The sequence below is a fragment of the Electrona antarctica genome, assembly GCF_951216825.1.
Source record: "Electrona antarctica genome assembly, chromosome: 15".
NCBI classification, from domain to species: domain Eukaryota; kingdom Metazoa; phylum Chordata; class Actinopteri; order Myctophiformes; family Myctophidae; genus Electrona; species Electrona antarctica.
This window is the reverse complement of record NC_136796.1, coordinates 29734488-29761421: the sequence shown is the minus strand read 5'-3', so window position 1 is coordinate 29761421 and position 26934 is coordinate 29734488. Positions and strand designations below refer to the sequence as shown.

General features: G+C 42.6%; 1 protein-coding gene across 1 annotated transcript in view; it reads right to left on the bottom strand.

Moving 5' to 3' along the window:
• adgrb2 (adhesion G protein-coupled receptor B2) overlaps positions 1–25529 on the bottom strand; it is a 538535-nt gene extending 513006 nt beyond the window's left edge. The window contains exon 1 of the mRNA XM_079522669.1: positions 24786–25529. Coding sequence (XP_079378795.1) covers positions 24786–24884 — 99 coding nt within the window. The 5' untranslated portion in view covers positions 24885–25529. The remainder of the gene's footprint in view (positions 1–24785) is intronic.
• Between the last annotated feature and the right edge of the window lie 1405 nt (positions 25530–26934).

The window sequence follows — 26934 nt, the reverse complement described above, 5'->3', positions numbered from 1 at the left end:
GGAGGCATTGGGTCCCATTTTTACAGTCTTTGGTATGACCCGGCCGGGGATCGAACCCCCGACCTCCCAGTTTCAGGGCGGACACTCTAACCACAAAGCTACTGTCTGGTAGCACTGAAAGTAATACTGTGTGCAGTCTGTGAATGAAGCCACACAAATCACAGTGTGGTGAAGCTAGGCCGGTTGCTTGGGTCGCTGACAGAATGTTTTTTATTTAGTTTTAGTCAGTCTCTTGAAAACATTTTCATATTTGAGTCATCTGAAATGTTTTAGTCTAGCTATAGTTTTAGTCGACTAAATATAGCCTAAGATTTTAGTCGACTAAATCTAGTTTATTTTGTCGACAAAAATGTATTTTGGTGTTAATGTTGGCTGCATGCTGAAAATAGTCGATCTACAAGCCCACAAGGAGTCACGCTGCAATGAGTTGTAGATTTTCAGAGCGCAACACCGAAGCGCAACCAAACATAAAATGAATTGTCTTCTAGTTCTACTGGATCTCTTCTCCAGTAGTCCCACTCCCCACCCTAACACGTTAGTCTAGTTTGTATTTGTTGATGAATTTGTCAATATATTAAGTGTTAGTTATAGTCATCATAGCTTAGTTTTTATTTAGTTTGTCAGTGAAAAAAAGGTAGTCGAGAAACAATTTGTCATAGTTTTAGTCACCGAAATGAACACTGGTGTCTGTCCAGGGTGCACACGCAGATCCGACACACCAAAGGTCAGACGTGCGGAAATCACCTGTCACTCCAGACATGCGTTGGTCCAACATGCGTTGCTTCGTGCTTGTGGTTAGGGTTAGGGTTTGAGGTACAGTAGGTTGTTGGTCTAATCTAACAGTCGGACCAATAGTATGTCGGAACTATACTAAAGCCTGTACCCGTCCATGCCATTTGGCCAAATGGCACTAGAAAATGTTTTCAGTAGAGCACAGACTTCCCCCAAGATGGCAGTTTGTCTATACTGCACGTTGTTCATTAGTGCCATGTCTTCGTTTGGCCAATATAACTTAATGATGCATGTGACCAGTTAATCAGTTCTTCCTGGGCCCTTTTTTAAAGTATTGTGCTATGTTAATCTGTTCAAAAGTAATGTGCCTTTTTGTGACAGACCAAAGCCACGCTCCTTTTTGAAAGGTTAATTGGCCCAGGAGCACCAAGATTTACGGTTCATGACTGCTCGAGATATCCTTCTAAAAAAAGATCGACACAGACTAACAGAATAACTAACCGATTAGCCAAAAATTAACTAAGCCCCACCTACTACGTACGTCCTTCTCACTCATTGAGATGCATGTTAAATGACAGGATTTCTCCATATAATGTAATTAATCGATCATTTCAGTAGCAAGAGCTTCAAAATGTCTTCTAAATATATTCAACAAGGCCTGCACTGCAGTAGGTTATGCACTGGACAAATGTGCATGACATTATTTCAATAAACTAGACATACGAGGAAATGTTAGAGGGAGAAACAGTATCCAACTCAATCAACTTTAACGACCGTCCGGCAGGAGTTGTCATGTAATGCACGGTGACACTACGGTGATTAGTATTATTGGCATCACCTTAGGTGGGTGAGTCGTGTAACTTTCCTGACGTTAGGCTGTGTATGTGTAACAACTAGATTGGAAAAATGCAATATGCATTGCTGATAGACATCAACTTACAAGAGCTTTTGTTTCATGCAATCTTTGTTATATTTGTTGGACATTACTTTGAAGTTTGCAATAACTGAATGAAGATTGAGGCTTATACACATATATCCATATCCCGCAATGCATTCCACACCTTTTCACAAGGCAGCATTCAGATCCACAAGGAAAAAACTGCTTGCATCAGGTTTAGAAGTTTGCACAAAACTCAGCATATTTTTGTATCCAGAACCGGCTTCATAAATAATAGTTGCATATTTTTTTCCGCTTCACATTTGATAGCCAGCATTCATTAAATGATTCACACCTGACCTTGGATAAATTGGCTTTTGCCCCACAGAGTAAAACATCCTCAGGCAATGCACCTTGACTACTGCTGTACAGCTATACCAGAGTGTTTGCTCGCTTTCACATCAAATCAAAGGGGAAGGAAAAACAGGGGGAACAAAAAAACAAATGTTCCCAGTGTGGCACTCACTGCACAGGGAGTTTGAGCGTTGCCTTAACCATGCCTGGCAAGCAGAACACACTAGCACAATTCCTGCGAGACTCCGCAACTGAAGCTAATCATTGAAAAGACATGACACACATGCACCCACGCATCTGTGCAGTGTGCATACATACATGCCTACTGTAGGTGCCTGCACGAATGATTGGACGTAAACACACACACACACACACACACACACACACACACACACACACACACACACACACACACACACACACACACACACACACACACACACACACACACACACACACACACACACACACACACACACACACACACACACACACACACACACACCTTGTTAACCACAGTAGGGGTTACAGTGGTGGATAGACGGTACAAACTTCAAAGCAAATCGGATTAAGAATGTCATCTAATAATCTAAAGCGTAGAGAGAGAGAGGGCTCCTGTGGAACTGGGAGGCACTGGAGAGTGTGAATGCGGTCTCTGGTTAAACGGTACGGCGGCTTTGAAAAATGAGGCGCACGCCTTGTGGTTAGGAAGACAATTCACATTCCACCATGGATGGGAGAGCAAGGAGGCGGGTAGTGGGTCGGAGACGAGAATGGAGTAAGGGCCCACATCCAGGGAGATAATCCTCCATCCAAGCATCCGCCACATGATCATTTGTGCCCATGCCCCAGTACTAAGAATATATGAAAACAGATGAAGCATGTGAGAACTCACCGTCTTTGTCTACATCTCTCCTACCACATTACCGTCTCTCTCTCTCTCTCTCTCTCTCTCTCTCTCTGCAGCTATGCACAAAGCAAATCTGCAGCGGTGGCATTCTGGGCTCTCCCTCCTCATCCATTCTCCATCTGCTCGTATGGGCCCATTTGATGCGGGTAGCCCCTGAGGGTGGGCACCACCTCGGGGAGGCCGGGAGCATCGATTCCCACTGGCTTGGCCATAATACCGTGCAGCTATAGGGCGCGTGCCATTCACCGCATCAAATGCGGCGCTGTGGGAGCAGTCATTCAGGTGCAGTGCATTGCAAACTCTGAGTCAAGGAGGCATTAGCGTTGGTTTATGTACTGTACATACTGTACATGTTGGCCATTTATTTCAGGGCCATGGGTGTCAGCTCTGTGATACAGAAGCCTGCTTGCAATGGAAATAATGCATCCAGTACGAATGCTAAGAGCATTTCACGCTTGCTACAGGTCAATGTCATTTTTGATGGCATGTGGAATAAAAAGACTACATAGCATGTGATTGCTATAATAGTAATGTATACATTTGTTGCGACCGCAGGTCGCATTTACTATGCAAACCTGCATATACGCGTGTCACGTCATGCCTCCATATATGGTCACACCTTGTGACATCACGCCTCCATATATGGTCACGCCTCTTGACATCCCGCCTCCATATACTGTATGGTCACGCCTCGTGACACGTCACGCCACCATACATGGCCATCTCGTCACCCTGCCACTGACTGTATTTAACAACCTATAATAGGTTTCTTGTGTTATTTACCCCCATAAATGCCAACATTGGTCTTGTGTAAAGTGGGAAACTGAGTGAGTATGTTACACTTTAAAATGTGTATGTTAATTGTGACGTCTCTGGACATTGAGAACTAACTGGTTAAATTGTGGAATCAATTCAGGATTGGTATGGTCCAGTGGGAGGGGCTAGGCTAGGCCTATAGCTGTTGCCAGACCTACCAGACAGGCGTGGTTTTCTGCTGTCTGGACATGTATTTTCCGGGTTTTTAGACAGCTGGTGGATGGAAATTAAGCTCCACCCACGCGGCTGACTGCCGCGGGGGCAAGCGTTTCCGGGAATCTGGCCGCCGCGGCATTCAGCCGCGTGGGTGGAGCTTCTTTTCAACCTGTGCCTTTCGGCCAAACACTACCCACACTAGGCAGTGTGACACATATGTTGATCCTCCCCACCCGTCCTTCCTGTTCTGACATTCCATATATTGATCTGAACTCATCAAACCCTGTACACTCAAGACACACTCCAGTACAGAATTCATTCCATATGTTGATCTGACCTCCCATGCCAAAGCGCCAGCGCTCGCCCAGCAGTCTGCCGCCACCCAGGGGAATAAACGTCAAATGCCACTATTGCATTAAGCAGCTTAAGCAGGCAAAATGCTGTAGCTTTAACTCTTTGAGCGTTTCAAGGATTTCTATATAGTAGGTAGACTTCTCTATGGCAGAATTGCGTTTTTTGAATGATTTATTGAAAATTCTCTGTTGTGAATGTGTGACAACGAAAGACCTTCAGAGAAAGCTTGACTTGTCTGCTTACAGGAAAAAAATGAACTGAGTTGATAAAATGTTTAGTTCTTGTGTTGGAAGCCATTTAAAAGAGCCTGCATTTACACTGTTTTCTGTTTCTAGGACAACCAAAAAAAGTTATGCCCGGTTGAAGTTTTATTTTCTAAATAACTTTTTTTCTGCTGGGCGTACATAGCCATGCAATATCTCATTTTAAAGGGTGAGTTGTCTAGTTCAATTAAAATAAAATAAAAAGTTTCTCACATGTACCACTGTAGATATTTTGCCATCTATAAATAGCATGGTCAGTCATGATCAATCTGACCTATCCAGCTAAAAGTCCCCATAGCTCTGAAATTGGAACATCATATAAACTCAATTCTTTTTTGGGGTAAAATTAGACATTCTAACGCACATTTTGATATATACCATGTTTACATAGTCTTACCAGTACCTTGTCTATTCATGCATGCATCTCAAAAACCTGTTATGAAGAAACACAGTTTTGATAAAAAACACATCCAAGGACATTGTTTTGATATGACTTGGTGCCCATGATATGTATCAAAATATAGACTTGAATGTATACTGTATTATAAAAAAGAAATTGAGTTATTACCATCTACCGTTACAGAGTAAATCACAGTTGAAACTTGCTTAGTCATATACAATAAACCTCACAATAGTGAACAAAATAGTCATGACAGGTCTAACTCATTGTAAAAGCGTCTTTTATTTTTTACGACTACTAACATAATAAAATGATAAATATTACAGAAAATAAATAGGCCTACATACAAAACAGTTACTCCTCCCCTAGCTCTGATCCATAGCTCTAAATGCGCATTTAGAGCTATGGATCAGAGCTACTCCTCCCAAATGTCCCCAAACCCAGTCCTTGACGGTGTGTGTGTGTGTGAGTTAACCTGACTCCGCCATATGGGGCAGCAGAGTGTACACTGTGTTCCCCCCTCCTGCTCCCATCTGGGAACTCTCAGGCAGACTTGATGCCCGGCCACAAAACGGCCTGGCCAATCAGCAGCAGCTTCTAGCAACTTCTAGCAGCAGCTTCTAGCTTCTAGCTGCTGCTGATTGGCCAGGCGGTTTTTTGGCCGGGCATCAAGTCTGCCTGAGAGTTCCCAGATGGGAGCAGGAGGGGGGAACCCAGTGTACTCTCTGCTGCCCCATCTGGCGGAGTCAGGTTATGTGTGAGTAGGCTAAATAAAACAAAAACTGCCCCCCCCTGAAATGAATGAATGAATGAATCCGGTTCAGTGTCGGAGAACGCCATCGCAGTCTTGACTCTTCATCCTCCTCATCCTCCTCATCTGATGCCAGTTCTAAATATATAAAAAGAAATAAACATTTTAGCTGTAGTCAGTGCACGCTACTATTACATGGCGTTTTACCCGGCTGCTGGCGATCAAATGATTTTATTGTGCAGTGTCTTTGTGGGCCGAGTCGTGGCATGAAAAATACAAATAGATGCTTGTATAAGTAGTATCACGATAAAATAATATGGCGACGTTAGAATGAAACACCAATGAGTGATCGCTGGTAATGTAGCTAACTGCCCAGGGTATATCCAGCACCATTGCGTCGCAATCATCCAGCAACATTGGTACTGGCTATTGCCCGGGCTTGTGGCCCGGCCAATAGCCAGTACCATTTGTGCAGCGTTTGTTAGCAACTACTACTAGCCAACAGCCAGTGGAATGTGGTGACGCGATGGTGCTGGATATACGCTGGGCAGCTACATTAGCCGCGATCACTCATTGGTGGTGTCATTCTAACGTCGCCATATTATTTTATCGTGATACTAATTATACAAACATCTATTTGTATGCCACGATGCCACGATTCGGCCCACAAAGACACAGTACAATACATTCATTTGATCAGATGTTTTTGTTAGCTACGTCGATCACCTATAGTACCGACCCTTGTTATATATTCTCCGACTATGCCTGTCACGATGACTAAACCAGTTAGATCTATCCATATATGGTTCTACCACATCTATCTGATATCAGCACTAGGTCGGCTCGGGCCAAATATAGGGATCGTCTTACTAGACATGTCATATTAGGGCATTTTCGAATACAATAAAATTACCTTTTAGCGAAGGCATCAGCCTTGGTGGTAACTCCGGTGGGGAGAAGAAAAAACATTGCACACGTGTAATCCGCGAGGGTGGATGTTGCAGCCCGGCCAACGGTCTGGGACTGGAGAATGCCTCTGGACACGGATGGATCATTTTTCAGATTGTTTTTTTTGCGGCGACTGCAAACCTGGCTGAAAAACTCTTCCTCCAGTGCCCACCTCGGAGGAGTCAACCAACCCCCCTGTTCACTGGGGGCTGGGCGTCAGTTTCCAATAGGAAAGCATACACGTGTGTCACGTGACACGGGAATTCTGGGAAATGTAGTTGATATTTATGCTCAATAGTCTATACAGAGGTGCGGACCGAATTAATATATTGGTATTAATAAAAAAAGAGAACTACGGAAAATCACGTACAGGGCAGAAAAGACTAATGCAAAACTCCACGTGTTTTCCAGTAGTAATCTGTCTAAGGGTTAAGGGCCTTGCAAACGGGGAGCGATAAAACGCGCCTATAGTTCATTTTCAATGAGACCTGTGTTTTTGCTCGGAGAAGTCGCGGTGCGACAACGCAAGTGCATTTACGTAAGCACGGTCCCGTGAATTTGTTGCGCGCGTGCTCGTTACGTGCACACGCCTGCGACTCACCAGACCTGGATTCTGTTTAGCTTTTTTTTTACGCTTGCGTTGTTGCGCCCCTCTTCAACAGACCTGGAGGAGACCTGTGTTGATCCAGGCAACAACGCCTGCGTTCCTCGCTTCACGTTTTCAAGGCCCTTAAAGCTTATCAAAATCATAAAACTGTTTGTTGGTTGAGCTTAAGAGATCAGTCAAATAAAAGGCATCAGCCTGCATGCAGCACTTGCACTCTTGAGGAGCAAGGTTAACTGTGCTGCATATAACCGATATGCGGTGGCCGACCTTGACCCAACAGCATGCGTCCATCGAAATGGAATGTCGTGGCGGGTCAAAGCTGTCTGCACTATAATCACTGAGGCAGTCCAAATGTATACAACCCGTACAGGCCAATTTAGATAACCGTCCATGAGTTATAGGTAGGGTTGTCCCGATCGGATTGGGTAATGTCAATCTCAAAGAAAGATGTATAAGCAATGAGATTTTGTAAAAACTCATTGGGACCTTCTGGTCCCAGTCAGAGATCATCAAAGACTAGTCACACTCAGGTGTGAAAGACACCTATGATGAAAACAAAGGAAATGCAACCCCGCTATGCATGATGGCATAGGTGTCTGTAGTACTCTCTCTGAATGAGAGAGATACTCTTTAAGAGTTTTAACTTGACTTCAGTTCTATAAACTGTAGAACTGTATTCACTCTAATTAACCAATACATCATTATTTTGCTATGATTCCATGCTTTTCAAACAAAATAAAAGTATACGGTAGTCACATTTTGCCTTTCAATAATTGAAAGGAAACAACAGACTAGACTAGAGTGACATACATTAGGATATTTGCTATTGTGATATGGCATAAGTGTTACAGTATATAAAAATATAAAGATCGGATCGGGAAAGATCGGTATTGGTATGTCTCAAAATCAAATGATCGGAATTGGATCGGGAGCAAAGAAACGTGACCGGGACATTCCTAATTATAGGCCATAGGAGATAGTTATGTGTGCCAGTAGTGTAGTGTAGTGTAAATGCAGACTGTTGTGTGGGGATTATTTTTGAATGGAGCAGCACAGGATCCTTTTGGAGAGACAACCCAAAGGTGATGTAATACCAGAGATAAGCAGGAAATAGACAGCAGCAATCAATGTGCTGGACACTGGTTAGCGGCAGCCGGCAGCCTCAGGACAGCCCCATTGAACGAGTATAGTGAATTTCACTATAGGCACGCGCTTAGGACGAGGGCTTATGCCATAAGTCTCCTCGTCCTAGTAGGGCAGGTATAGTGAAGAGGATGGTGTGAAGAGGGTGGTGTGGAAACCCACTGGTGTGCTGCACTGGGGTTCTTCTGTTGACCTGACAGGAGGGGTGTGTTTGTGTGTGTGATGTTAAGGAGCTTGTTTCATCATGCTGAGCTCTGTAATGCAACGCGGTTGGTTGTGACACAGACGCCAGTACACATCTTCTCCATTATCTCTGTATACATTAACCTTGAGCATGGGAGACAGACATGTACACATTATACAGCCAGCCACCCACCCACCCACCCACCCCCACACCCACACACACACACACACACACACACACACACACACACACACACACACACACACACCATTAGGGATATATTGCCCGTTGAGGCATGCATGGAGAAAGCTCACAACAAGAATAAGTTACATTAAACAAACCTTAAAAAAACGCATTCAATCATATCACATGCAGTTGTCGGAATTATGTGAAAACGCTTCAGATTTACTTTAACTACTGAGACTGTAAGGCATGGTTTTAGCATCTGTTTGTAAAATGCAGTGTGTGTGTGTGTGTGTGTGTGTGTGTGTGTGTGTGTGTGTGTGTGTGTGTGTGTGTACGTGTGTACGTGATGTATCAAGTGTTAGCATGCAGGCAGGCATCTCAGCACTGGCCACTATTGATGTTCTGGTGTTCCTTGGGGTATCCGGAGAACTCGCCAGTTTACCAACTCGCCGTGATTTAGTGCATTTTTTTTTTTTTTTACTTGACCTTCATTTAAATCGCATTGAATTGAGAGAGAGAGTGAGAGAGAGAGAGAGAGAGAGAGAGAGAGAGAGAGAGAGAGAGAGAGAGAGAGAGGATAGTTGTTTAGAGTTAACACTAGAGAAAGTAAGATTGCTTAAAGTTTTAACAAAGTGACTTGGTAAACTGGCGAGTTCTCCGATATCCTTCCTTGGAGCAAGTTAGAATACTGTGCTTCCTTTGTGACCACACCTAAGGTGGAGATGTTTGACCAGTTGTCTGGGGGGGGTTTTAGGCGGTCACTGGCCGAGCCCACATCTCCACATGCATGTCGTTAGCCTATATATATATAACAAGCCAAGACTTGTTTTTTTCCAATGGAAATATCCTAAAAAAAAAACGGGGTCGTATTATAAATCGGGGACGAGACGTATTTGACATTCAATGTTATTTTTCCACAAATTAGTCTTGAAAAATGGGGGTCGTCTTATAATCAGAGTCTTATATTCGGGACAATACGGTAAATGTTTTTTTGGCAACACATTTTGATTTTAGTTTTAGTCATAGTCTCTAGTTTATTTAGTTTTAGTCACATTTTAGTCACCTGGAATGTCTTAGTGTTAGTCTAGTTTTAGTCGACTAAATGTCATAAGATTTTAGTCGACTAAATATACAGTTGATTTAGTCAACTAAAATGTATTTTGGCGGACCTTGATGCCGTTGTAATGACTGATTTTACACTTGCTGTAAATAGCCAATCTACAAGCTCACAACGCGTCGCGCTGTGACATGTTGTGAGCTTGTAGATCTGCTATTTTCAGCATGCAACCAAGTGTAAAATGACTTATACTGGATCTCTTGTCCACTTGTCCCTTCCTAACATTTTAGTCTAGTTTTTATCTGTTGACGAAATTTTCAATATATTTAGTCTTAGCTTAGTTTATCAGTGAAAAAAGGTAGTCGACGAATATTTTTCGTCTTAGTTTTAATCGACAAAAACAACACTGGTCCGGACGCCGTGAGGCTGCCGACCACGGTGACTGATGCTGTACTCTGTTCTCTGTGCAATACAAACAGAACTCTGAAAGATCTGCCTCTGCCCGTCTGCTCCTTCAGAACTTCTCCGTTTTTGCCCAAGTATTTTCTAAGTCTTTGTGCGGAGGAGAGAACACACTCTCCTGGGGTAAAACGCGTGCAAAGTGTGTGTGTGTATGTGTATGTGTATGTGTGTGTGTGTGTGTGTGTGTGTGTGTGCTCGGGCGCCCACAAGAGGCGAGTCTTGTTGAAGAAGATCATGAGGTCAATATTATGCCTCTTATTCCCACGGTAAAGAAGCAGATGTGTAAAGTGGATTTATTTTTATGGCCCGCTGCGTGGGTGATGGGGATACTAAGGCAGAGAGCTGTGCATGCACGGTGAGCAGTGAATGATAACAAAATCATCTAATGTTGGCCATGATCCTCTACAGGCAATGGCTTATCCTCTCAGTGATAATGATGTTGCTGCCGTGTGTGTGTGTGTGTGTGTGTGTGTGTGTGTATAAGACATGACTTGTCTGCTTGTGTCTACAGTATATGCACACACCATAAACCATATTTGCGTGCGTGCGTGGTGCAGAGCTGTGCACAGCCTGCGTCTGATCTTCCCAGACAGTTCCTTAAGCAGCAGACAAACACAGAGCCTCCCAGGGTTTACTATTGTTATAATTATAATGACATATCGATCGGCGCTGTCATCCACTTTAGGATTGGGAATTCTCAAGGTCTCCGTACAAAACAACCATCGTTCTAAGAAAACCAAAAATAAAACAAAGACAAACAAATGAGGCCCTTTCACGCCTACAGCACGACGTGTCGGAATGGCTTGGGTTCGCTAGCGAATCAGATAAGGCACACTTTGTCTGTGGCAGCAGGGAGCGCATAGGATTTGATGCCGGTATAAAAGCCACTGGCATAATTGCGGTGGGTAATACTTCACAGATTTATACTCCATAGTACAACTTGTTTTAACCCATTAAACATGAGGCTGATTCGACAAATAAAAACACGTTACCTGGGAGTTATATATATAATTATATTACAGGCGTTGACACTAAGGGCCCCTTTAATTTACTGCCCCTGGCAAGTAAATAAAACCTTCAGGCAGGTGGAGTTTGCTTTCAGGTTGCCCGACCGGGCAAGTGCTCGTTTGAGAGGAGACGCAACAGTCAATAAACACAACACAAGATATCTGTTCGGCTTAGAACACCTGAACGTGGCCAGAGTGCTCCGTCTTCTGGTCTGTGGAATGTCAAATATAAAAGCATCTGGTTTACCTATAATGTGCTGTTTTCATTGTTGCTACAATAAAAAATATAAAATAACAAATGTGAATATATTATTATTCATACTTTACTTTACTTTATTTGTTTATTTGGACAGGACAATGCATATTAATGGACGTCACATGGACGTAAATACACCGGATATAGCACAGTTGCTAATTTTCATCCACAGTCCTCACAAGAAACACAAAACGGAAAAACAGACAGTCAAACAGTGGAATACATTTACATAACATTACATAGGGAACACAGCATAAAAAAGAAATACACCTAAAATAATCATGAATGGTTGCAGCTTTTTTTTTTCAAGCAACCAGCAACCATTTAAAAGAGGGAAATGTAGCACAATCCCTTATACGCAGAGGAAGGCCATTCCATGCTACACAACCCTGTACATTTTGGCCGAATGTTGTTTGCCGGTGCGGCACTTCGCAGTCTCCTCGAGTGGTTGCTCTGGTATACCGATTCCCCTATCGGGCTTTCGTTTAATGAATTCACTTAGGGGGGGTGGGCACAGACCATGTAAGGTCTTGTATATGACCCCAACCTGTTTGAAAAGGTTAAAGTTATCAAAGCTAAAAAAATTGAGCCTCCGGAGGATGTTAGAATGATGATATGAGTGGGGCTTCCTGTCAAACACTTTGAACGCACTCTTGTAGAGCTGTTCTATGGGTTTGAGAGTAGCTACGTATGTACTGTAGGTATATGGCATAAAAATTTAGGTATGAGAACCCTGTGTTAAATTGAACAGTAATTCTTTTTTTACCAATCCCTTTTAGACCAAGTGTTTGGTTGCAGTTTTACATGTCTGTCTAATTAACTATTCAACCAATCTATCAATTATGACCAGCAGTTATACTTTGTATTATTAGTTATAATACGCCATAAACCTTGTTTATAAGTTGTTAAATGCATAAACATTTATAGCCAAGACACACACACACACACACACACACACACACACACACACACACACACACACACACACACACACACACACACACACACACACACACACACACACACACACACACACACACACACACACACACACACACACACACACACACACACACACACACACACACACACACACACACACGTAACTGTTCAATGTCAGAGTTGAAAGAGGGGTAAAGATGGGTTTATATTTGAACTATAAACAACCTTTAATTATATTCTCTGCCTGCAAAGAGACAAACAGACTGTGTGGGTGTGGATGCATTGCCAGAATAATGCTGTCCATTTGTTATATTTATGCAAAATCTTATAACGCCGAGAGTATAAGCTCTTTTTATGGTCATTTTAATGTGGGGAATGTGTGGGCGTTCATCACCGATGCCTGCATTTTGCCCTTTCTAAGCCTCTATTTAAAGACCATAAAATCTGAATTGTACCTTGGTGTGCGTGTGTGTGGAATTTGTAACCGAGCACCTGGCATTTTGATAAATACCACAGTTATGGCAAATACAGACTGACTCAACAACAGCGCCATCCATGAGACGCGTAGGGACATCACGAAAGCATATTAGATATGTGTTGGGATTAATGATGAGTTATGTGGCCAGGTTTTCAATTCAAGTCTCCAGGATCATTTGATAAAAAAATGAGTGGGTCCCCAATAAAATGTGTTTGTTTCTTTGCTTCTTTTAACAAATTGTAGTGTTTCTGTTTCGTCTCATTATGGTTTACTTCAAATAAAATCTGCAAACATCTTTTGAAAGAGAAAACATTAACAATCTCAACCCCAGAAAGCATATTCCGGCTAACATTCGCCAAAAACACCCCACGACACGTCACACTGCGACCCATTGTGAGCTTGAGTGACCCTCTACTGTGAAAGTGTCCTTTGAGAGGCCAAGAGCCAAATGTTACTGTCAATTTGAACATAAACAAGCCGGTCGTTACGTCTTTGTTTAGAACTGCCAAAGTACTGCCAGGGGAATTTGTTCAAAACCACGGACAGTGCATTAGTTTCAGAGAAAAGAGCGTGCAAAGGCTGTGGCTAAAACAGAAGCTAATGTGGTTGGGTCATACAGAAACAGTGCGGGCGGGGCCCTATAACCGTGCATAGCAACCGGAGCGGTTACAAAAATGAAACACAGTGAGGAAATCTTATAGCGATATCAAACGCATCATGTGTGCCCCGCAAAATGTATGTATATGACGAGTATACCTGTCCTTAGGATCCAATGTGTTAAACGGCAAGCATGAAAGTTATTTTCAATCTGTACTAATGGAAAAAGATATTCTCTCAAGTTTTTCCTCGTGACATACTGTATCTTAGGGGGGAATTTACATATTTATGTATCAATTTATGTACATTAAGTGGTTAATGTCACAGAAATGTCCCATGGTCATGGTGATGTACAGCAGGGGTTCTCAACGTTTTTGGCCGGGGACCCCCGGAAATGCTTTGGCAATGTCTCGGGACCCCCGCCCCGCCCCCCTCCCGACCCCCAATATAAATTGACTGCTACAATAACCTTAACCCATTTTGGGCGGGAACCCAATTATGTTATAATTTAGCTATTGAAAAATCGTGAATTTTTTTTTTATAATAATTTGGCGAACCCCCGAGGGGTCGCGACCCACGGGTTGAGAACCCCTGATGTACAGCATGGCTACACATGGTGCAGAGGAGCAGTATCACATTTGCAAGCCAAGAGAAAGGCCCGTTGACCTCTATATGGAATCAGTCGTGGCGACTGTGAGAACCATAATCACGTTGACCTCTATATGGAATCAGTCGTGGCGACTGTGAGAACCATAATCACGTTGACCTCTATATGGAATCAGTCGTGGCGACTGTGAGAACCATAATCCATGTGTAAGCAGTATAGTATACTCTCATGCCCAACGGTTCCTTATGTCATGCAATAACCCTTATAGCATTTCACACTCTACCCACGGAAGTGTGCTCCTCAATTTATCAGCGGCAAAATTGAGACGTAATTAGATTTGCTATGATTTCAACATAATGGCCGCTGCAGGCTGAAACCAGAGCCCTGACATCCTCACGGGCTTAACGATTCGATTTCAGAGAGGCAATTGCATTTGTTTGTTCCTTTGCCTGTTGTCACTGTTGACTTACGTTTTTCAATCGTGCTTCGCACATGTGCTTCCACATGCAGAGGTGTATGGTGGGAGTTCCAAGAAGGACGAAAACATCATCTTTTTCACCCGCCGGCTCACAGGGTTAACCATAGACATAGAAAGGTAGGCGCCTCTTTCGGCTCTGTGGTGTGGGTATCTCCAGAGGAGCTTTTGTGACGCACGCTGAAGCTTGCCAAGCTTCCGCGTGCCTCACAGAAGCTTCCGTGTGCGTCACAGAGCGGAGTAGGCCAATCAGATCCAGGTGGGGGCTGGTCTTTTCATACGCAGGTCTTTTCATACTCTTAAGAGGCAGCCACGCAGCAGCAACTGGATGGAACTGGAACTAGAAGCTGGAACTTGCCAGACACTCGGATAGTTGGATTTGTGAATTAAATAGTCTTTACTGCAGTTTAAAACAGAAGCCACGGCTCGGAAAGACGCGCTGTGATTGGCCAGTAGTCACTTGAGTGGCAGCGACGCACTTGACTTCTGTCTTACAGTGAGATACGCGCCGCTCCAATTAACTGCAGCGGCCAACAAAGCATCTAGATTGAATTATATATATATATATATATATATATATATATATATATATATATATATATATACATACACCACTTAAACCCCAATATACAACTATAAACTGTATAATGATGAGTGAAAACAATGAATGGGTTTTAAGTGGTTAAAAAGCAGTAGACGTTCTGTAATATTGCCATTGTCGGTTGGTTGGTTCCTCAAACAACGCAAAAGACAATGTGTTGATAAGGACTTTTATTTGAGGCACAATAAATTAGGCTTCAATCACACTGTCTATTCTCAGTATATGAGAAGAAGCATGCAATTATTCCTGTCATCCGTTCCCGATGGAATAATAAAGATATAACACAACAATCTATTGATGTCATGAGACATTACACTGAGGTGTCCAATCATTTGAAATGATCTGGATCAACTGTACAGTGTGTCACAGAAGAGGACACATTGGACTTGCTATAAGGGAAGCACACGCAGATTAGACACACCAACGGACCGACATGCGGAAACAACAGTCAGGCATGCGGTCGAACATGTGCTGCTCCCGTGCTTGCGGTTAGGTTAGGATTTGAGGTATAGGTTGTCGGTCTAATGACAGTCCGACCAATAGTATGTATAAACTAATGCCTGTACCCACAACAGCGATCTGTCAATAAGGTCTCTCAGGTTTGGCTGACCGTAACATGATACTATAGGGTTCCCTCAACAGCTTAACAGATGTCAATATGCATTTCATGCACGACTGAGAATGGTAGAATGTACTATAGGAACCAATGAAAACATTGGTAATTGGTAATTCAGACAAAGAAAAGGATAGGCGGAGAAGAGGGGATGGGGGCCTTAAAACTCACCTCCAGGCCTTCCTTATCTGGAAATCGGTTAGACACTTTTTTACTGCCTTACCTGATGCACTCACTTTTATTGTATTTTATGCACTTAAATTGTATTTGTTGGCATTATTCTTTGGGTTTTCTGATTTTTTTTTATAACCATGATGTGTGTATATTGTGCTACAGTATGTGTAGTTACTTGTTTTTTCTCTTGGTGTACAGCAAGTTGGTTTTTAAATGTGCTCTATAAATAAAATTGACTTGACTTGACTTAAATAAGTGACAAGAGGAGAGCTGAGAAAAATAAAATTGCAGATAATAGGCGACAAGGAGATAAGAGAAGGAAATAGGAAATAGGTGTACAAAGGAATGGAGAGACGAGAAGAACTGTGACTGCGTTGTGTATTTGCATTCACACGCTCCATCCATAACATTGTGAACTTTGTGTTGTTTACCTACATTCATAATTCATATTCAAATATGTACCTGGAATTATGAAGGCTGAACCAGATGCCAAAACAAAGGAAATGCTCTATTGAAAGAACATTTTTTGATAGAACAAATTACTGGCAGAAAAGCGGATGCAAGGAGAGGTTAGCCTTTGCTGGCCTCCACAGAACTACTTTATGATAATTCAAAATTCAATTTTATGAAGCCAAAAGGCATGAAAACATGTTGTGTTAGTCAACTTTCTTTCTGTACTATTGCCAACTGCAACATTAGTTTGTGTCATTTGAGTGGATCCATCGAGCTTTAAGCCCAAGTTTGATGTGTAGATTCGCCCAGCAGGAGCATGCATTCTCAAGCAGCCATCATGGCTCCCTGGCGAGACACCCTACCCAAAACCAAACCGTAAACCTAACCTACCCAAAACCAAACCGTAAACCTAACCTCACACACCAACTAACCTGCCACGGGTTAGTTTTAACCTGCCGCGCCTGTCGTTAGCCACGGGCGAGTTTTAACCCGGCGACGGGTTAGTTGTAACCGGCCGCGTGCATGTCGGGGGTGACAGTGTTGTCGGACTGATGTCTGTCGGACTGTTGGTATGTCTAACAAACGTATGCACCGTGCTGACGAGAGGGATGCATTTACTTGATCCACAGTATTCCTTCATCTCAGTATTATACTAGTATTGTAACTTAATTAAATAAAAAGATCATTAGCTATTATTGAATAATGTTGATATGATAAAAATACAAAGTAATTCAATTAGTTTTTAGTTTGAGTCCAAAAATAATAGTGCTGAAGGTAAATACAATCAATCATAAGGATGGAAGTCAGGAATGGACAGGAGAAAAGACCAAATGGCAGCAAACTGGGGGTTAGTGAAAATAGTAGCTGAGAAAAAAAAAGGAGAAAGACAAGGACAAAAGGAAATGGGGAATAGAGAACAAAGGAGGTGGATACCGGAATCAAGATGAGGACATGAGAGACGAGAACGGACGAGACCATATAAATTATGCACTATGCACAGAACACATAAACACTGTTTATGACATTCATAGTAACATACTGCATTCCGGACACTCAATAAACAGCATAAATATAATTTCAATTGATGCACACATCAGTTTGATTAGTCGCTTCGAGACAGTGTGACTGAAATATTATCAGAGTTCTAAAAGGATTGCATTTGTAAATCATTATAATGAAGGGACAAAATGTAACTAAATGTAATGCCTACAATTCCAACAGCTTGTCAGGGTGGGGGGGGGACTGTAAATGACAAGTTTCCAGAATCCAGTAACACAGAACACTTATGAGCCTACAGTATAAGAACTTTTTGTGTTCTAAATTCTTGATTTGTATTCAAAGCTATACCTCAGAATATGAAGCAAAAGACAAACTCGCCGCAGATGCCAAAACAAAGGAATCGCTCTATTGAAAGAAACAATGTACGAAATGCATTCTGATAGATTAAAGTATCTTCCTGTCAAATCAGTAGAAGCCAGGTGAGGTTGGGTAAGTGCAATAAAGTACACATTTATAGATTCAACATTAACAATTTATGAATGTTCAAGTCAATATAATAAGAGTGAAAACGTTCTTTTAGTCAACTTTCTCTGCGTGGTGTGTGTCTGTGTGTGCGCATGTCCATGTGTGCGTGTGCGCAGCTGTCCAAGGACAGTGGAAGGTCTGCTCAGTCTGCTGCACATCATGCGTTTGGAAAGTTTGTTTTCTGAGTCCCGAAGAGTGTGTCATTGCTGTCAGTCACTGTCTTGACATGGTGGAAACAGTATTGCTGTGTGTGTGTGTGTGTGTGTGTGTGTGTGTGTGTGTGTGTGTGTGTGTGTGTGTGTGTGTGTGTAGGAGCCTCTACATAAGTAGAATAGTGCCAGAATAGTGGATTTGATATTAAAATATATTTCTTCCATGTTCAGGTCCTCCATCATGCTGTAAAAGCATTCTACTGTGAAGCCAAGCATGTTTAGCCTGTGTAATGACGACTCTGTGTTCTCTAACATCTCTAACACCCTGATGTCTTTGTTGTAAATGAAAACTGGAGGTTATATAATAACCGTGGTTATTTAACCATAACATTTGCGATAGATACGCATGTGAGAACATCTCAATTGTTCCATTTTACAGAAAAAATAATCTTATACACTCCCGCGGCCTGTTGCTTTAAGGCCTCGGGCTTTGTGCGTGATGACGCAGCTCGCTCCCGCGCGCGAGGGGATAAAACCCCTCTGCGACTTCCGCTTCGCACCCCAGGTACACCCTTTTCTTCTGCAAAAGCAAGCGAGAAGGGCCACCCGTCGTATCTATCGCAAATGTTATTTGCCACAGTTATTATATAACCTCCAGTTATTTAAACTTTTAACATTTGCTTCTAGATATGCATGTGAGACTCTCATACACTCCCTTCGTTATATCACCAGTGTTGGGCATCGTTACTTTCTAAAGTAACTTCATTAGGTTACTGGATGCCCATCAAAATAATCCCGTTACGTTACAAATTACTTTGAGAAAAGTAACAAGTTAGATTATTTTTCCGTTATCCGACAATTAAAAACCCATTTTCGAATGCTTGCGCAAGTTGGTTACATAACTTACATTGTATACTGCCTATACCGTCATTGCGCCGCCTTTAATATCACGGCCTATATTTGGTTAAAAACAAGAATGATATACACAATAGACAATATCCCCTTTACAGCTCTTTTATTAACGAATATAATTCGCACAATCACCAGCCTACACATAGAACTGGACAGAAAATGAAGTGTACAGGTCACCGGGCCCGGGGAATCAAGAGGCCAATCAGGCCATTATAGGCTGCAACAAATAAAATGCGTAGGCCTCTTTAAATTTAACAGCAAAATACAAATAAATGAAATGCATTATTAGGCATATAGTCAAAAGAAACCGAGGGTAGGCCTCTCTCGAATCGATATTCAATCAGCGCAGGCTCATACAATTAGCCTACACAAGTTGGTTGTGAGCGGCCTGCAAAATTGGCCGGCCTCTCCAAAAGGAGGGCCATTAAGCAGCTAGCAAGGTACTGCTCAGTATCAGCCATTATAGGGAGCTGATTGGGAGGAGGCATTTCCTTTATCCATGATTTATGTCTGCTGTGTCTGACAAGTGTGTCAACTATACTGCATGTAACAATGTTTTGCATTCTATGCACTTTGTAGATGGCTGTTCTCCTGTTGTCTGACGGCACTGTGTTTATGTCCTTTGTACACTGGAGCTGTGCTTTTCAATTGCTGCCACACGCTGCTTCTGGCAAAGCTTACCTCCAACAGCCCAGCCTACGCCCACGCCCCTTCACCTACTGTAGAGTAGAGTCTACGCCTAATTCAATGTTCTATGGCTTTAATGTTGAACTGCATTCAAGTTTGCAAGACTCAGGTTAATCTGATTAAAAAAATACCTTGCGGGTGGCACGCTCTTGTATACCTGTGGGGGGGGGGGGACATCTTAAAGGGACACTTCACCCTTTTTTCAAAAGAATATATGTTATTGACGTTTAGAAGATTTAGAACACTTTCCTGGGGGTCTTTATATGTGTAATATGTGGTTTTAGATATTTTAGATTTTAGCAGTGAGCCCAGTGTCTCTGATGTCATGGACACTGGGCTCACTTCCTTCCTGGACTACAATTCCCATAATGCTTTGGTGCACTGCTCCTCCTTGTGGATAGGGGGAGGGCTGTCTTACTGAGACAACATGTAGTCCAGGAAGTAAGTGAGCCCAGTGTCCATTACATCAGAGACTCACTGCTAAAATATCTAAAACTGCATATTACACACATAAAGACCCCCAGGAAAGTGTTCTAAATCTTCTAAAGGTCATTAACAAACATTTTTTTAGCAAAAAGGGTGAAGTTTCCCTTTAAGAGCAGAGCCATTAACACCAAGTTTAACTGTAATCCATTTGTTGCAATGAATGGTTAAATCTACTTATGACGTGAGTGTTCCGAAATGTGATTTAGCCTCTGTTGAGACATACAACTGCGGAGGTATCAATATTTAATTTTATTTAGTACGCTGATGCAAGCTCTCTCTCTCACCGTCTCTGGCACTGCACTAGCATGCATGCACTTGCTCATGCACTACCACTGTTCTATTCTGTCAGGCTACTATATACTCTCGCTTCTCTCTGCGGTCTGCCAGCACTCTGAAAGCACTTGAACCTTTAACTTGCTGTCATACAGAACACTACTTCTGCATGTCGTACGTTATTGTCCTCATACATATTAGTGCTGTTTAAAGCACAGACACTTTGCAAAATGCATGCAAGACAGGAGTACTGTAGTTCCTCAGACAAACATGGGGGAGGTTCAGTGCGTAAGTTGGATGTGTGTGTGTGTGTGTGTGTGTGTGTGTGTGTGTGTGTGTGTGTGTGTGTGTGTGTGAGAGAGAGAGAGTTATAGGGACTTACAGTGTTTAGTCTTCAGACTAAAATATTTTATCCACACGGACAATGTACAATTTAGGGAATTAGCCAACTCTTATCCAAAGAAGCATACAAATTGCAAGATCAGAGAAAACGGAATGAACTCTAGTCAGCCAACAACAGGCCACAGGGTAAGCAATAAAGTCAAGTAAATGGAGTGCCAAATACACAGTGCTAGGAAGGCCTGTGTAAACTGTTTGGTAGTGGCACCAGAAAAGTGATGGTTTTGTGTTGGTTTCAACTTTTCAAATTTCTTTCTCCTTCCACAGCAAGATATTCCACATAAAAATACACTTCACTGATGACCACATGATTAGATACCTTATTGCTCAACTCTGGCCAGAGACATCATTGCATGTAATTACACCTCAACTCAAGTTCTCGTCTCTCTACACTGTATTGTCTAAATTAAGACAAAACATTTCCCAAATTAATTATGTTCAGAATCAAAACTACAACTCACATTTCAAACAGAGGCGGAGGCCGGAGGAGGAAGAATAAGATGAAGAACCACCTATTTGATCCTGTGGGGAAATTCCGTTTCACAGCCTCAGGCTCACCCAGCTGATTGCTGCCCAAGTGGTCACACCTGATGGCAGGGGGGAGCAGTTAGGGGTTAAGGGTCTTGCTCAGGGGCACTTCAACATAGCCAGGGCCAGGAATTGAACCTGGGAGTGGGACCTTCCAGTTCCAGGCTCGCTCTCTCTACAAATTCAGATATGGACATGGCCCTGAATAATGCTTTGTAGCAAGTCTAATACGCAAGTGTAAAATACTACTGTACTGTTAAGTCTTAAAGTGCTGCCAGTGCCTCCTTAGAGCCTGATCTGCTCCTTACATCCTACCAGAAACATTAGACTTGTAATAATTAGACCCATTAGGCAATTTTAATACAGGATATAAATAGTACTGACGAATATTATGTCCTCATTCCATTTTATTAGAAGAACCACAGACTGATGGAGCACACAGACAGTTGGCAAAACAAAATGCAATAAAAGCCAGTGTTGTGTGGTGGGTGGACCCTAGGCTCACGTACCTTTTTAGTTTGTTTAGCAGCAGCTGTACCAATTTCACTGAAAATGCCAACTGACAAACCCAATACATCAAAATGCATTCCCATTAAACATTACAGTTGAACGAAACATTTAAAACTAAAAAAAGTCCATTATCTTACTGGAGAAATGTTGTGAAGTAACGTAAGTGGACCATATAATTGATATGGAGGGGGCATAAACATTGTCTGAGATTGTATTGTACAGGCCCAACCCTACAGTCAGCTCTGTCTCTACAAGTCAATACAAATTAGATTATACTCCGTACTCATTTTCAATTTATTCCAATGTGAATATTGGCACATTATAGTAACTGAAAATGTTTGTATCACCTCAACAAACGTAATACGTATGTATAGTGATGTGTATAGTGTTTAAATCGACACATTCTAACCCTGAAAGTCACTGCAAGTCACTCTGCCTAACAGTATACTGTAGGTCATCTGTAGTCTGTCTTCAGAAAGATTGCTGAATTGGAAAAGTCTCTGAATTGGTCCATGGATAGACACACAAAAGCTGCAATGTGAGATTTGCATGATTTGTCATGTCTCTCAGCTAGTGCAGCTTATCACAAAAGAGATGGAGATAATTCAATATGGTGGGCCCAGTCAACTGCTGTTTACATCTGATAAGCTGTTATGAATGTCTGTTCACACTATAGTACCTAGTATGGGCCCTTTTAGGTTATTAGGTAGGACTTTTATTGTATGGCGTGTAGAGAAGCCAGTGTAAATCGGGGACTAATAATGAATAACTTTATTTTTATATTTTTCAACTTTCTCTGTTTTTATTCAATGTTGTTCCAAGTTGGCCATTTGAATCTGTGTTGCCTATAGTTTAAAATGGTGAGGACCAGATCTCCCAAAAGCTGGTGCAGTATTATGTTTGTATGTACACTGCCTAGCAAACTCCACAGCAAACTACACGAACTTGGACTGAACACCACATTATACAATTGGGTTTTGAACTTTCTAACAAACCGCACAGAACATGTCAACATTGGCAAGCACATCTCCCCCACCCTGCACCGGGACCCCCCACCCTGCACCGGGGCCCCCCAGGGTTGCGTGCTTAGCCCACTTCTCTACACACTCTTCACTCAAGACTGTTTTGCTCCTCCTCTCCATCTAACCACATAGTTAAATTTGCAAATGACACTACAGTACTTCACGGGAAATCACGGGAAATTATGAGATCTTATACAGGAGGGAGGTCGAGGGATTGGTGGCATGGTGCGGCAATCACAATCTAGCTCTTAATACATCGAAGACCAAAGAAATTATCATTGAAATGAGGAGGTGGAGAGGGTTTCGAACTTTAAGTTTCTGGGTGTGACTGTGGCCGACGACCTGTCCTGGAGGACCATCACCTCTGCTGTGGGGAAGGCACAGCAACGCCTTTTCTTTCTAAGGAAACTTAAATGAGCAAAACTCCCACAGGGACTGTTGATCAACTTCTACCACTGTGCAGTAGAGAGTGTGCTCACCTATGGACTACTGGTGTGGTTTTCCATCTGCACCAGGGCAGAGAAGGAGGCCCTCCACAGAGTGGTCAAGGCTGCAGGTAGGATCATTGGGACCAGTCCCGCTGCCTACGCCGTGTAAATAATATCCTACAGGACCAGTTCCCAGCACACCATCTTTTCCATGTCTGCCCTCTGGTAGGAGATACCGATGGTCCAGAACCAGCAGACTGACCAACAGCCTCTACCCACAGGCTCTCAGGCTGCTGAATGAGCCCTCCGCTCCCCCCATCCCCGACCCTCCCCTATAGTATTATAAGTGTACTGTACTGGACTTGGAATTGAACTTTGGACTTTGCATTGCTGAACTCTATTATATTGTACTAGCACTATTGCACTTTGGGTATTATGTAGTTTAATTGTATGCCAGTGGTGAAGCTCTGAACTAAATTCTGTTGTTTTGTGCAAGCGATGACAATAAAGATCTATCTATCTTCATTGATTTTAGTCTTAAGCACTGTGCACTTTATACATTCATTTGTATAATGTATTGGTGAATTTATATGTGTAAAAGTATATCTGGGTGTTTTAAGCAGTGCCACATATACAGTATCTGTTACTAGTATAGGGGGTTCGGTGACATGGCTGAGGGAAGTAGGGGTGCTGGGGGGGCTGTAGCACCCCCTCCCCCCAGGCACAGCCCCCCCTCGAACAGGAGAGAAAGAAAAAAAAAAGAGATTTAAATATGCTGTATCACAGTATTGGCACCTTATCCTGGTTAATTGCCTGTGTCAGTTCGTTCATATATAACTTGCGTGTGGAGAGGGAAAATAAAGGCCACGTTTGCGCGCGCACACCCCCAGCTACACGTTCAGCCCCTGCTAGTGTAAAGTACTTCCCGCGGGCCTGTTCGGTGAACTCCCTGAACCCACCCAAACCGAGTATAATGTAGTTCACAAAGTGAACTGAATACAAAGCTATAAGCACTCAGACAGAATGCTATATGCTGCAACAAAGTCAAAAGATGAGCGAGACAAGTGACATGCATTCAATAATGCACATGCTTCATCAAAACACAAGCATGTAGCACATTGTTAAGCTGCAGGAGAGTTTCATCAATTATCCACACACGCCTATGGTATTTCTGTAATGCCAAACATGCTTTTTTAATCATCATAAGAGAGGCTGTAACACACTAACTAGCCATACTAAGACACGAAAGTAGTCCAATTAGCAGCGCTACAATATTCGAGAGCCCCATGTGACAAGTGTTCCCCTTAACATTCCAAGCATTAGTCCTCCACTTTATACCACAGCCAACACGGTTAAAATGACTACAGATACAATCCAAGTAGCACACAGTGAACAGCACACTATCCATTTGTCAAACATGTTCAAACAAACTTATCAGCTGCAAAAGACAGACTGACTCACCAATGCAGTTCCCTTGTATATGCGGGTAGCGCAGCAGTTCTTCGCATGAGCAAACCTTGGCCTCACTGTAGAGATCCATCCGTCCCTGCATGGCTGCATGAATGGATTTTCAATGGAAAAGCCTTTCAATCAGTTGTCCCATTGTGTTTCTTTGGTAATGTCTTAACCCTCTTCAGTGTGGAAAAGATGGATGTGTCTTGGGGGTTGTGATGATGATCATTAGCAGAGTTTCAGACACGGCCTTCATCATGCTTTGCCTGGATGACAAGGCCTCTTGCAGGTTGTTTTCATGAATGGTGTGGAATAGAGCCAGCTAGTGTTCCTGTATGCAGCACAGGGTGTGGTGTCGGTACTCAGTAGGGAGTCTATTTGCAACTTCTCCTCATTGTTAAGGGCCGTGGGTCATAGCTTAATACACAGCACAGCCACAGCTGTGTTTGGGCCAAAATGGACAAATGGAACAATGGTACAAGAATAGTAAGCAGTCCAGTGCTGCAGCTCTGCTGCAAAACGATGGGTTACTTTTGGAGAACCAGGTCCTCCAATTGAGTCTCAGTGTCACAAGCCTGCTTATTATTGGCAATAAGCCCTCACTGTCTCCAAGTCACAAGGCATGATTTGTGTTTCCAATATAAAGCAGCAGAAATGACTGAATACATCAGTAAAGAATAGGCGCAATATGATGAGTTCGGCAAACTTTCTGAAAATGCACTGTGCAGCAGTAAAGTCACTCACCACAATGGCATTCACTTCCTGTTTTAAACTGACAGAGAACAGCTGACTCCAGTCAGGTGGAAATGTGTCTTCCGGCTTATGGGATCGACACCACAGTATAGCCTGCTCCTGTTCCTCCAGCCCATGGGATATAGGTACTAATGGACTGTGTTATCTGCATCTGTCACTTTCGTTATATAACTGTTTCCTATGACTGTACACAAATTTAACAATTGCCCTGTGCATAATCCATCATGTTTTAAAGCCTAAATGCAGATATTCATTAGCATTCAGTCAGTTTAGAATATAAGAAAAATATATGTTTATTATCCAAGATTATCCAATTTGTTTTACCAATACGTCTTTCCCAGATAAATGTCTGCGATATCATATTTTTCTGAGAATAAAAAGTCATAAGAACAGCAGGGTGCAAAGTGCAGTGTGAATGCTGCATCTACAGTAGCCTACCATTATGGACACATTTCAGGGCTTATTATGGACTGTGTGAAATGGTGAAGAGAATGTTGGCTAGAAGCACATTTTGCTGTTTAGCTGTTAAAATAAATGTGCTTATGTCTTGGCACACTGCGCAGTTCACAGAGGGGTCACCCTTGTAGACGGACACCTTCTTTTGAGCTCTGTTTGCTCTGGTGTCTGCAGGGGAAAAAAGAAAAACAAAGAATGGACATTTCCGAAACACACACAAACACGTTCATGCAGATACACACAAACCTCAACGTGATTGCAATTCTCATAATTGGGTTTGTTTTTCCACATAATTGTATTGGCTAATGATGCCAAGTCTTACTCTTAACCATGCATTTGTATGCATATTTACAGAGAGAAAGAAATTCAGACACAGTGGGGTAAATACTGCGTTAAGAGGGGGTGAAATACACAGAGAAGGTTAGAAACAGACAGATGGGCCTAGAGGGAGGGAGCAGACTTAAACTGCCAGTGTGGCTTTAGATGTATGCATGCATATCAGAAAATTATTATGTAAATCTACTGGGGACCCTAACACATGTTGCGCTTGATACATTCAGTCATGCTCGGTGCATAGGTCAACGCTGCAGCTAATTACAGTAATACGTTGCTGTTTGATCGTGGCCCCTAAAGCGAAGACTATTACGGTACCGATAGGAAGGCTGCACATGTAATCTACGAACATGAAACCTCAACTCTCCCCATTCCTAGCTTAATCACATTATCATGGGCAGGACTGCATTCGTATGGCATCTAGATCAAAAGACACAGCAAGAATCTAATTAAAACATGGATTCCAAATTGTAGGGGAGAGCCTAGCTGGCACTGGTATGAAATGTGAAAATCAGTTGTACTGAGGAAAGACCACCTTGGGCTATATGGAAAGCCCATCTGAGACTGAGACAGCAATTCCCCCCCCCCCTTTCTTTTTATTTTGAAAGTAGCGAAG